This window comes from Vulpes vulpes, chromosome 15 (genome assembly GCF_048418805.1).
Source record: "Vulpes vulpes isolate BD-2025 chromosome 15, VulVul3, whole genome shotgun sequence".
Classification (NCBI taxonomy): Eukaryota; Metazoa; Chordata; class Mammalia; order Carnivora; family Canidae; genus Vulpes; species Vulpes vulpes.
In genome coordinates, this window is record NC_132794.1 from 8,888,580 (window position 1) to 8,901,737 (window position 13,158).

The following is a 13,158-nucleotide window of genomic DNA, read 5'->3' on the forward strand; positions in this document are numbered from 1 at the left end:
ATGCCAGGGAAAACCCACAAATTTAGTATCGATTGATGACATGTATGCTTAATTAGTTACAAAACTCAAAACAACTGGTTCAAAAAAAAAACTTAGAAATAAATTCACTAAGATGGCTAGTTTCCAAACTCTGTAAGTTAATTGCTTTGTACACCCACGGCCGGTTAAAACATATAGTGGGAGATAATCCCATTCACAACAGCAAAATACATGTACAGGCGATCTACCGTATTTAGGACACAGGGAAGACTTGTGTAAGAAAAATGATTAAGTTCCTAGGGACAAAAGTGAACATTTTTTCCTCAACGGAGAGAATGACCACGACTCCCCGTGGGAGGGCCAAATGCATCACCACGTCACTTCTTCCCCAAACATTCTATAATTGTTACCTAATACCAGTCAACCCCCCCAAAGATTTCACTTTACAAATGATTCTAAAGTTCATCTGGAAGAAAACCACCTGACAACGGTAGAAAAATTCTGCAAGAGAAGAGGGTTAGGTTGGTGTAGAGAACCCAGTCCTGCCAGATGGACCTGCTCTAAAGCACTACAGTCTAAGGCTCTGGTACCAATGCAGACAGATGAGCAGGACGCAAACTCGTGTGTCCAAAGGTTTAGCTCTATGCCCACCAACACAGCCAGTCTACCTCTGATGAGGGATGGATGTTGGCAAAAACAGCCAGGTGCAAAAAGATGTTCATGAGAGCTTCATTCAGAACCAGGAAAAACTGGAAGCAAACCAGGCCAGGCATGAGGGTTTCTAGACCTCGCCCCTTCCATACAATCCCCTCTTTTATTCTCCCTCCCAAATCCAAGACTACAGCTGTATATATAACTGTTCAGTTAGCCTTTTTTTGTCTCTATTTTATCATGAGCCTTTGTCACACTGGTAACTACAAGGATACCTCATTCGGATGGTGGCATGTGTCATCATATTGTTATAGCATGACTTATCCTACTGCCACTCCCCTACTGAGGGGGGTCACGTTCACTTTTTGTCTATTCTATACAACATAAAATAGTGCAAATTTGGGGTGCCTGGGTGGCTCAGTGGGTTAAGTGTCTGCCTTCAGCTCAGGTCATGATCTCAGGGTCCTGGGATAGAGCCCCAGGATGCTCAGCAGGGAGTCTGCTTCCCCCTCTCCCTCTTCCTGCTTGTGTTCTCCCACTCACTCTCTCAAATAAAATAAAATCCTTTAAAACAATAGTGTCGTTTCTTACAGTTATCCTTGTATTGTATTTCTGTAAGAGTAACACAAGTTTATAGTGATCACGTACTGAGGCTCTAACCAGGAGTCATTTAAATGGGAAATGTAAAAGCCACAAGGAGCTACTAGTACAGTCCTATTAAAATGGCTAAAATAAAGACTGCCCATACCAAGTGTTGAAAAGAATACAGAATAACTACAGTGCCCGGACAATACTGGAAGGTATGAAATTGTGATACAACCACTTTGGAAAAAGATTTGCCAGTTTTTTTAAAAAAGTGATATGAATATCTACTGGAAGCAACCCAAAATGTCCATTAATAGGAAAATAGACAAATGAATGGTATATATCCATGGCATCCTACTCAGCAGTAAAGAGGAATGAACTATCAATCTACACGACAACCTGGGTGACTCTCCAAACAGCTGTGCTGAGTGAAAGATGCCAGACCAGGAAATAAAGGATATATACCATATGATTCTGTTTATATAAAATTTTAGAAAGTGCAAACTTGTCTCTAGTGATAGAAAGTGGATCAGCGGCTGACTGGAGCTGGGGGCAGGGAGACAGGGTGCAGAGGAGGGACCACAGAGGGCATATAAGGAAACTTCCAGGGCTAACAGATACATGCCCACGTCATGGTTTCACATGGATGTATACAGGTCAAAACTCATCAAATCATACACTTTAAGTATACGTAGTTTTTTGCATGTCAGTAAAGCTATAATTTTTTTTAGAAAAGGAAAAAGGAAAAGACCATTTAAAAAAAGGTAAATAAATGGGAATGCGTGTATTTGGCTCACATACAAGCTTGAATATAGGCGCCCATGTTCAATCAGCTGTCTTTTTTGAAAAACATCCAAGTTTAACTTAATTCCTTCTGTATTAGTTTGCTTGAGCTGCTGTAACAAAATATCACAGACCAGGTGGCTCAAAAAAAAACAGAAATTGATTTCTTACAGCTAGATGAAAGGCTAGAAGTCCAAGACCAAGGAGCCAGCTAACTCGGTTCTCCTCCAGGTGTGTGGAGGGTCACCTTCTCACTGTGTGCAAGGAGGGGGAGAGGTATCTTTTGCTCTCCCCCCCCCCTTTTTTTAAAGATTTTATTTATTTATTCATGAGACACACACAGACACACACACACACACACACACAGAGGGAGGCAGAGACACAGGCAGAGGGAGAAGCAGGCTCCATGCAGGGAGCCTGACGTGGGACTCGATCCCAGGTCTCCAGGGTCACACCCTGGGCTGAAGGTGGCACTAAACCTCTGAGCCACCCAGGCTGCCCTCTCTCCCTCTTTTTATAAGGCCACCACCAACCTATTGGATTAAGGCCCCATCCTAATGAATGACCTCGTCTAACCTAAATACATACTGAAGATGTATCTCCAGGTATGTCATGATAAGGGTTAGGCCTCCAACATACAAGTTTGGTGGGGATGGAGAAGACATAATTCAGTCCACAGCACCTTCCTTACCATGGCCTATCATGAAATCTCTTTTTTCGTTCTTTCTTTTCTTTCTTTTTTTTTTTTTTTTTAAGATTTATGTAGTTGACAGAAAGAGAGAGATGAGCACACAAGCAGGGGGAACAGCAGCGGGAGAGGAAGCAGCAGGCTTTCCACTGAGCAAGGAGCCTGATGCAGGGGTTGATCCCAGGACCTTGGGATCATACCTTGAGCCGAAGGCAGCCGCTTAACCAGCTGAGCCGCTTAGGTGCCCTGCCATGAAATTTTTAGTTTTGTAACTTTCTTGACAGGATTTATAAAATGTAAGCAGATGGCAAGCTCTTTCCCTTATCCATAAACTCAATTAGGCCAGACAAGCTTTTTCGTCCCCCCAGATGACCTTTTGTCATTAGATTACCAGAGGAACAACTCACCTGCCCACACCTGGCCTACTTCCACCCCTCCAAGAGGTCTCAAAGAACTGCAAAAACATCCTTTGTTCGCATGCAAAATACATACACTGCTCTAGCTATAAATTATCGAGAATATATCAGCCCTCTGATGTCAGCAGAGAAATGTTCTTTCCAAAAGGATCGTGTCAGCCTTCTGTGGACATGTGTTTGAGCGGCTCACAGTGAGGCAGCTCCCACAAGCCCAAATCAGTGACACTCTTGCCGATTCTCCGCAACTTCCGGAGAGCGTGGGATAGGGTAAGAAGCAAGAATGCCATCGGAGCCCCAGTGCTTCAGCTACCAAGAGGAGGAGGCTGGCACAGGACAGGACTTGGCAGCCTCTGGCACACAGGACACTGGGAGCTCTACCTGACATTCTATCAGCTACGCCTTCTACTTTCTGGTACCAAGAATATCAGCCCACTGCCAGAAGCAGACGGGCCTTGTGCTTACCACTGTCCTGCAAAGAAACAGCTCTATTTTGCTGACAATGTGAAGAATCGGTAATTGCCAGACAACCTTCCCATTTGGCCTCTTTCCAGAGGCATTCAGGCCACATCTTTCCAATATGGCCCCGACACCACACCTACCGGACAACTTCTACCCTCAGGGTCACTGCCAGAGGTGGCAGCAAAGGATTGCTGGAAAGTGGCCTCAAACAGCTGCCCCAAACTGAGGTACCACACTCTGACAGAACGGCCCCTCACAGTGAGGTGACAAGAAGGAACCAGGCATCACATAGCTCAGAGCCACAATTCATAAACAGTGAGAGGGGCTCGGGTCCTTTCCCAGGTCACCGGCCAGAGGGAGTCTGGTCCAGGGGGATCAGGAGAGGTGGCTTAAAGAGCATCTCACTGGAAGGAGGAAGAGGATGGGGAGGAGGACATGAGGAGACACGTGGGAAAGGCCAACTGGAAGGACAATACCCCTCACCCCTCAAAGACACCCCACAACAAAGCCCCTATGAGAAAGTGGTGCAGAGCTTATGAGGTGAAGTCAGATGGGACACAAATCATCGGTGTTACAGTCTGAAGGCTTATGTCCTACAGTGAGATGGCATTGGGGGTGGTGGTGATTAAGTCCTGAGGGTGGACCCCTCATGATTGGGATTAGTGCCCTTATAAAAGGGACCTCCCAGAGCTCCCTGGCCCCTTCCACCATGTGAGGACACGATGGAAGTCGGCCACCTGTGAATCAAGGAGCAGCCTGCACCAGCCCCTGAATCTGCCGGTGCCCTGTCCTTGACTCCCAGCCTCCAGAACTGTGAGAGAGGAAGGCCTGCTATCCAGCCAGAAGCCCAGTCTGGGGTATTTTGTTGTAGCAGTTCACACAGACTGAGACAGTCAGGAAGGTGGCCCTGAGTGACTCGGAACATCTTGGCGCACATCAAACCACTGCACATGCAAGAAGCGAAGGTCTTCACGATGTTGTGGGGCAGTAAAAATAAGTTTAAAAAAGTAACACCCTACTGTTCCATAAGGGGTATGATGGAAAACCATCTGGGATTCCATCAGAAATGAGCTTTTTGGAAAAACTGGTACATGGAGAGACAATCTGTACTTCACTGTCGGATCCTGTTATGGGCTAAATTGCATCCCCCAAAATTCCTATGTTGAAACCCTAACCCCTAGTAGCTCACAATGTGATTGTGTTTGGAGACAGAGCCTCAGGAAAGGCGGTTAAGGTAAAATATCACTGTCTAGGTGATGTCCAGTAGGACTGATGTCCTTGTGAGAGATTAGGACACAGACACACACGGTGGAGGGACACAAGGAGAAGGCGGCCACCTACAAACAAAGGAGAGAGGCCTCAGAAGAAACCAAAACTACCGACACCTTGATCCCGGACTTCTAACCTCTGGAACTGTGCAGAAGTTCATTTCCATTAAGTCGCCCAGTCCGTGGGATTTTGCTGTGACAGCCTTAGCCGACTGATACAGACCTCAGTCTAAAGAGGCTTTGTCTGAACTCCTACTGCCTCACGGAGAAAAGTGTTGATTCAGGCGAGGGTAAGAATCGGGATCCAGCTCAGACTCCTCGAGTTTCCAGGCAGAAGGGGTCCCACAGCTGATCAGTTCCACGCAGACCAGAACAGTTCAGGTTCTTCCTGGAGCAACACAGCACTAACCCTGCAATGCCACCAGGAGACCCTGCTTTAACCAGGAGGTGCTCAGGCTTGAGAAGCTAAAACTAACAATACCCCGCACCTCTCATTTCTCTTGCTATTCACGTCACCTGCTTTCTGGCCATTTTGTGAAACAGAAGAGTGCTGGAAAAAAGCAGTGGAAAAAAGGTGCTTCATTTAGGACCAGCATGATTTTTTTTAAAAAAAGGAGTTTCAAAGATAAGGTTTTTAAATGCACAGAATTTATTAGTTCCTACAATCCTTTGTTTCCATACTCAAAGTTGTAATCTAGGCTTGGCAAGTGGTTGGGGTGGTCAGGGCTCAGTATGTACTTGTTAATTAAAATTTCTCTAAAAATAACTAGCGAAAGACGATGGCTTGAGGTCTCCGAAAAACAATTAGGCAAAAATTACCCTATTCATGTTGCTGTACCTGAAAGCCATGAAAGGTCAACTTTTCTCCCATACATAAAATTCTAAAACTGATACTGGAAGTTCGGAAACTCATACCATTATAACTTTCAGAGATGCTCTGAAAATCAAGACCTCTTAGGGCTCGGTTCTCTCATTTGCCAAGAGTGGAGTTAAATGAGCCTTCTGTTCTGCCTATGTTTATGTTTTACAACCAGCAGTCGCCCACCTTAATTAGAAAGCATCTTGACCTGTCCTTACTATTAACCTACACTAGTGTTTCTATTTGCATTATAAGGATCTTTAATTGCTCACTAACTTACTCACTGAATTTCTGTGTACGAGTCCAAGAAATCTGATCATCGCCAAGGCCTTAAATTATTTATTCACATCAGGTTCCCTGAATGCAGAAGTTGTGAGTCTCCTAGAAGTAACTGTGGACACTGACTGGGGCTTGCTCCATCCAGCACCTTCCCAAATGCTCTGCTCCAGTAACTCTAATCGGGCTGCAAAAGCTGCCTGCCGCCACCCCAGCAGGCTCTCAGGCTCAGCCCACACATCAGCCAGGGGGATGCTCCCAGCAGGTAAGGCCCCGGTCACCCTGCTCAATGGCTTCTCCTCCCTTGCATTAAAAGACCCTGTGATCTGCCCCAGCTACCTCTCCTCCCTCATCTGCTATCACCTCTCCACCCCAGCCACACCCACCCCCTGCTGTACCTTGGACCCAGGCCCAGGCCCCAGATGGTCTCCCCGCCAGCTCACTCACTGCATCCGGGCCTCTCTGCTCCAATCTCAAATGTCACATTATCAGAGCCATCTCGGTCTGAACTAACACCCCACCCTCCTTCCTTGCTACCCTACTTGCCTTGCCTGCTTTGCTTTTTCCTTCCCATTCACAGCATCTGATGCCACATATTTACTCATTGTCTTCTGCCAACAAAGCCTTATGAGCACTGTGTTCAAGGCTGTATCCTCTGCACCAAGGTCTTCCATATATCTTGGTCCTACCACTGTATCAGGTTGCCAGGACTGCTGTAATGTGGCACCGCACACTGGACACCTCAAACAACAGAGACGGGCTATCTCTCAATTCTGGAGGCCAGACGTCCAAGATCAAGGTGTCAGCAGGGCCGTTCCTTCTGAGGGCTGCAAGGGAGACTGCTCCAGACTGCCCTTCCTGCTTCTGGCGGCTGGCTGGCAATCCCTCTGGTTCCTTGCCTTATAATTACATCAGCCAGATCTCTGCCTGCATTGTCACACGGCCTCGCCCCTCTCTGCATGTGTGTCTGTGCCCAGATTGCCCCATTTCATAAAGACTCCAGTGTGGACCAGGGTCCATCGCATCCTAACAACTTCACTTTAACTCAATTAGCTCTGTAAAGACCCAATCTGTTGGGATGCGGATGGCTCAGTGGTTGAGCATCTGCCTTCGGTTCAGGGCGTGATCCCAAGGTCCCCGCATCAAGGTCCCCGCAGGAAGCCTTCTTCTCCCTCTGCCTCTCTGTGTCTTTCATGAATAAATGGATAAAAAAATTTTTTAAAAATAAATTTGAAAAAAGACTGATCTCTAAATAAGGCCACACTCTGAGATACTGGGAGTTAGGACATCAACATATCTTTTCTGGAGGACACATTTTAACCCATAACAACCACTGAGCAGCCATGCGACATGGGGAAAATTAGTTACACTTCATTAATAAAATGAATCTTAACTCACTGCACCTGCTTCATTTGGATACTGAAGATGGTGCCCCTGACAGTAAAAATGTGTATCTCTGCCCCCTTGTGTGAGCCGCACAGATAGGGACATGGAAAAAGCTCAAGAGCATGGGCTTGGAAGCCAGGCAGCCAGGGTTTGAGCTTTCTTCTCTCTGCATTTGCTGGTTCTCATCCTGCAGAAGTTGCTGAGACCAATCTCCAGATATGGTAAATTAGAAGATACTGCATGTCAAGTCCTTAGAACATAGTATGCTCTCTAGGAATGTCCACTGTCACAAGCAGGGCTGAGGCAAAGAAGGACAGTGTCACCTCAACCCACTGATGCCTTGCAAGTTCATTCATCACTTAATCATACATAGCAGAACAGGAAGCTGGAGCACAGAAAACACAGTAGTGCCACTACACAGAATTGGATACCAACTGTCACAAAAAGGTTTTTTAAACTTTTATTCAGTATCACTCATATCCAACTGTCTACGGACATCATATGGGGACATCTACCAGACACCTCAAACTAGCCCGTCCCAAAGTGAACCCCTGTTCTCCCTACCCACCCCATGGAGCAGGGTCCTCCCCAGCTCCCCCCACCCCATTGCATCTTTGGCTTCTCAAGCCCACAGCCTGCAAGTCCTACTTGACTCTTTTTCTCTTGTATCCCAAATCTAATCCCTCAGCAAATTCTGTTATACCTCTGAAATATATTCAAAATTCAAACCCTTCTCTGTTGGCCCACCTATGTTACAGCAACAGCTCCTAAATGGCCTCCCTGTTTCTGCCTTGCCTGACCCCCACCCATTTTCTACCCTCTAGAGAGTAGCTGAAACCTGGTCTAACATGCTAAGCCAGGCAATGCTACTGGCTCAGCTGTCCTCAGGGCACGCACTGCCACTAACTGCCCGCCCCCTCCCAGCCCTCAACTCAGTGGCCACGGTCAGACTCCAGTTTAAAGGACCTACAAGATTGGATACCCTCCCCCCACCTTCCCTCTATGGCCTTGCGTCCTATACTCTCCCCATCCCTCTCTTGCTTTGTGACCTCACTGGCCTCAGACAAACCAAAGCCTCTGTACTTGGTCAAAGGGTGCCTTCTCAGCAAGGCCTTCGTTAAACACCTCACTTAATACAATGCCTCCCCAACACTCACTGTCCCCTTCTTTACTGTTCCTGCACATCCCTCTCTACCGTCCTGAGTATTTTGTTTATCGTCCAGCTTTCCCCTCGGCCCCACATGGGGAGAATCGTGTTGGTTTTGCTCTCCGCTGTGCCCTGATACCTAGGACAGTACCAGCACATTGTAGGGACTCACAACAGCTACTGAGTGCATGAATAGTCAGTGCTTTTACAACTCCTCCAAGAAGGGTTGATCTGTACCTGATGATCTGCATTTTAAAAGGTGGGTTAAAACGATTAAACATTTTTGGAAGTTTTTCAGGCATATTGAAACAAGACTTGTCTAACAGAATACCTCATGGCTTGAGAACTGCACTGACCAAGTTGATTATTTCAGCTAGCTCAAAATGTGTATGCTCCTAAATAAATGGAAGACATCTAGTGTTCATGGACTTGGAAGACTTCATATTGTTCCCATAGCAACACTCCTCAAAGTGATCTACAGAGTCAGTGCAATCTCTGTCAAAATCCCATTTGGTTTGTTGGCAGAAATTGACAAGCTGATCCTAAAATGCATATGGAATTTCAAGGGATCCAAAATAGCCAGAATAATCCTGAGAAGAACAACAAAGTCATGTCTCCATTTCGAAACTTACTACAAAACTACAATCACCAAAATGTGTAGTGCTGGCCTAAGGACAGACAGGTCAATGGAAAAGAAATGGAAGTCCAGAAATAAAGCCATCTATTTATGGCCAACTGACTTTCAACAAGGGTTCCAAGGCCCTTGGAAAGAACGCTTTCTCCAACAGATGGTGCTGGGCCAACTGGATTTCACACAAAAAAAATACATTCAGAGCCTTACTTCACACCATGCATAAATATTAACCCAAAATGGAACGAAGACCTACCTAAATGTAGGAGCTAAAACTATAAAACTCTCAGATGAAAATACAAGGGCAAATCTTCATGATCTTGGATTCGGCAATGGTTTCTTAGATAGGACCAAAAGCACAAGCAACGGAAGAAAAAGCAAGTAGCTTGGACTCCATCAAAATTACTTTTGGGGGGCAGCCTGGGTGGCTCAATGGTTTAGCGCTGCTTTAGGCCCAGGGTCTGATCCTGGAGTCCTAGGATCGAGTCCCGCATCAGGCTTCCTGCATGGAGCCTGCTTCTCCCTCTGCCTGTGTCTCTGCTTTTCTCTCTCTGTCTCCCATGAATAAATGAATAAATAATTTTTCAAAAAATTACTTTTGGGGAGCCTGAGTGGCTCAGCTGGTTAAGCATCTGACTTTTGATCTCAGCTCAGGCCTTGATCTCAGGGTTGTGAGTTCAAGCCCCATGTTGGGCTCCACACCCCGCTTAAAATAATGAAAAGCTTTTGCATAAAGTTTTTTGTATAAAGCCATAAAAAAAGGTAAAAATACAACCTAAGAATGGGGAAAAAGTATTTTCAAACCAAATATCCAATGAGAGCCTTGTATCCACAATGTGCAGAGAACTCTTACAAAACAACAACAAAAAGACAACCCAGCTAAAAAAAATGGGCAAAGTATTTGAACAGAAATTCCTTCAACGAAGATACAGATGGTCAATAAACACATGAAAAGATACCTAAATTATTATTCATTAGGGAAATGCAAATCAGAACCACAATGAGAGAGCACTATGACAGCTATCATCAAAATAAAAAAAAAATCTGAACGTAAGCGTTAATGAGGATATGAAGAAATTAGAACTCTCATACATTGCTGGTGGGCATGTCAAACACTGCCACCTCCGAAAAAGGAGTTTGGTGGTTCCTCAAGAAATTAAACAGAATTACCACATGACTCAGTAATGTCTCTTCTAGGTCTATACTGCAAAGAAGTGTAGACAGGTGTATACAAATTTGTACACAAATATTCACAGGAGCACTATTCACAATAGCCAAAAGGCAGAAACACAGATGTCCGTCAATAGATGACTGGATAAACAAAATGTGGAGTAGCCAAAAAAAAAAAAAAAAAAAAAAGTGGAGTAGCTATCCATATAATGAAGTATTATTCAGCCATAAAAATCAACAAAGCACTGGTACATGCTCCAGCATGGATTAACCCTGAAAACACGCGAAGTGAAAGAAGCTAGACACAAAAGGATATTGTATGTGTACGTCTATATGAGATGTCAGGGGGAGGCATGGGGAGGGTTTCCTTGTGGGGCGGTGAAAACGTTCTGGAACTAGATGGTGGTGATGGTTGCACAAAGGCGCAGTACTGTATGCTCTAAAATGGTGAAGTGACACATTATAGGTTTTGAGGATTTTACCTCAACAACAACAACAAAATAATGAACAGATCCCCTCCCAAAGTAAGTCACTATTTTTAGATACCAGGAGAGTCAAGTACCAAATAAAATACTGAAACATCCAGGAGAACTTGAAGATGCCTACACACCATTTCAGCACTTCTCCCTTTCCGCTAAAAAAGAGACCTACCTTCATGCAAGGCAGTGACTGTTCTCTTTGGCTTGCAAATTCCTGAGCTGGAGCTCTTAGCTGCTGTTTTACTACATCTGTCTATCCCAGGCAGGCCAGCCATGACACTCACATGTGGCAAATACACCTTGTGAGAGACCTCAGAGTGTCCCGGCCACTACCTGTCCTAACTGCTGGTCCCCACCATGCCTGACAGCAGAGACAGCGAGGGCCGAGAGCTGCTCTCAGGCAGTTGGGGGTGGACTGCTGCCCAGGCCTGGTACCCACCACCAGGCTGCCAGCATTCTTCACTTCCTCCTCACACCCTCCCCACAATCCCTAAGGAGGAAGACAGAGAAATTTTTTCTCTTCATCAGAGGACCTGGTGTGTGTGACCTGGTGGGTGGAGATCTGAAGAGTGGGCGTGCACATCTCTCAAGTCCCATATGGCACTAGGGTTCCAAAGTCAGGGCCCTGGCCATGGAGCAACCAGAACCTGGGGACGTGTCTTCAAGCCCAAATATCTTCTACTCACAGTAGAGCATCAGGCATTTCTAGGTTATCCTCCTGGGCAGGACAGGAATGTCCAGGGGTCCCATCTACAGAACACAAGGTCAAACCTACATGTGACCAGTTCTGGTCTTCCTACAACAGACCCTTGTCTCCTCGCCCAGACACACTCACAAGTTCTGGGCAGATTTTAAGATTTATGTCATCCCATGGTCTTCCACGAGTTACCAGCAGTCAAAGGGCCAAAAGAGTAGACCAAAGAAGCAAAATCCATAAAAAGCCTAAGTAGTACATGAAAGATAATTCATCTTTGAGGCACCTGTGTGGCACAGTAGGTTGAGCGTCTAACTCTTGGTTTCAGCTCAGGTCATGATCTCAGGGTCCCGGGATCGAGCCCTGCATCCAGCTCAGCAGGGAATCCGCCTGGGATTCTCTCTCCCTCTGTCTCTGCACCTCCCCCCCTTTCTCTCTCTCAAATAAATAAAATATATTTTTAAAAGATTTTATTTATTTATTCATGAGAGACACACTGAGAGAGGCAGAGACACAGGCAGAGGGAAAAGCAGGCTCCCTGCAGGGAGCCCGATGTGGGACTCGATCCCAGGACCCCAGGATCACGCCCTGAGTGAAAGGCAGATGCTCAACCACTGAGCCACCCAGGCGCCCAATAAATAAAATCTTAAAAAAAAGAAAGATAATTCATCTTTGAATAACTGATTGGTCAATCTTAAAGTTTATTTAGACACAAATATAGTGGAGAAAAAGCATTCAGCTATTCCATCGACTGTATCCATGGAGTAATTTTATGCCCAGGGGGAAAAAAAAAAAGCTGGAAGGAGGCCAGTACACTGACCAAGTTAACTTAACAGCTGGTAACTTATCAGTGTTTCCTAATTGTTATAATGAGCATGCCGTGTAATAATAAAGAGAATTCCTTGCAATAATAAAAAGATAGCTCGTGTCCCCACCTCCATGCAATCTAAACACTCGACACCCCACATACCTTGTTGAGCTTGCCCAGTGAGGATATGAGATCCGCCCATTCGCTTGAGGACTCGAAATTTCTTAAAGCCTTTTCGATCACCGAAGAGTAATTCCTGTATCTGTAATCATTCAAGAGTTCCTGCTCTTCTGGATCCATCTTACATTCTTACAGCGGAGAAAGTATCTAAAAGTCAACCAAGAAAGAAGGGAGGGAGTTATTCAAGAACACAGAGCATTCCCAGCCCAGAGCTACAGGGGACACGTGTCCATAAACACCACCACGCACAAATGCACGCAGCGATGCAATTCAAATATTTAGCAAGGCTCCTGGGCCAGGCCGAGTGGTAGATAAAAGATATACAGTTCCGGTCCTCTTGGATTCTGAGACACACGGACAGAGCAGAGAAGCAAAAAATGTGAGGATTCCTCTTACCCAACAAAGTTAATTTTAGGAGTGAAACTTATTTTTTTTTTTTAATAATTTTTTTTTTAATTTTTATTTATTTAGGATAGTCACAGAGAGAGAGAGAGAGAGAGAGAGGCAGAGATACAGGCAGAGGGAGAAGCAGGCTCCATGCACCGGGAGCCTGACGTGGGATTCGATCCCGGGTCTCCAGGATCTCGCCCTGGGCCAAAGGCAGGCGCCAAACCGCTGCGCCACCCAGGGATCCCTAGGAGTGAAACTTATAAAGTGGCTAATGAAATATGCTCTCTGGTAATTCTGAATGCAGGTGGC

At 45.7% G+C, this 13,158-nt stretch overlaps 1 protein-coding gene across 4 annotated transcripts in view; it reads right to left on the reverse strand.

The window, feature by feature from the left end:
• DOP1B (DOP1 leucine zipper like protein B) overlaps positions 1-13,158 on the reverse strand; it is a 107,059-nt gene that overhangs the window by 88,236 nt on the left and 5,665 nt on the right. For all 4 annotated transcript variants that reach the window (XR_011997656.1, XM_072740746.1, XM_072740748.1 and 1 more), the window contains exon 2: positions 12,442-12,606. Coding sequence is in view for 3 of the 4 variants with exons in the window: in XM_072740746.1 (XP_072596847.1) it covers positions 12,442-12,579 (138 nt within the window). In the remaining variant the exon portion in view is untranslated. The remainder of the gene's footprint in view (positions 1-12,441; positions 12,607-13,158) is intronic.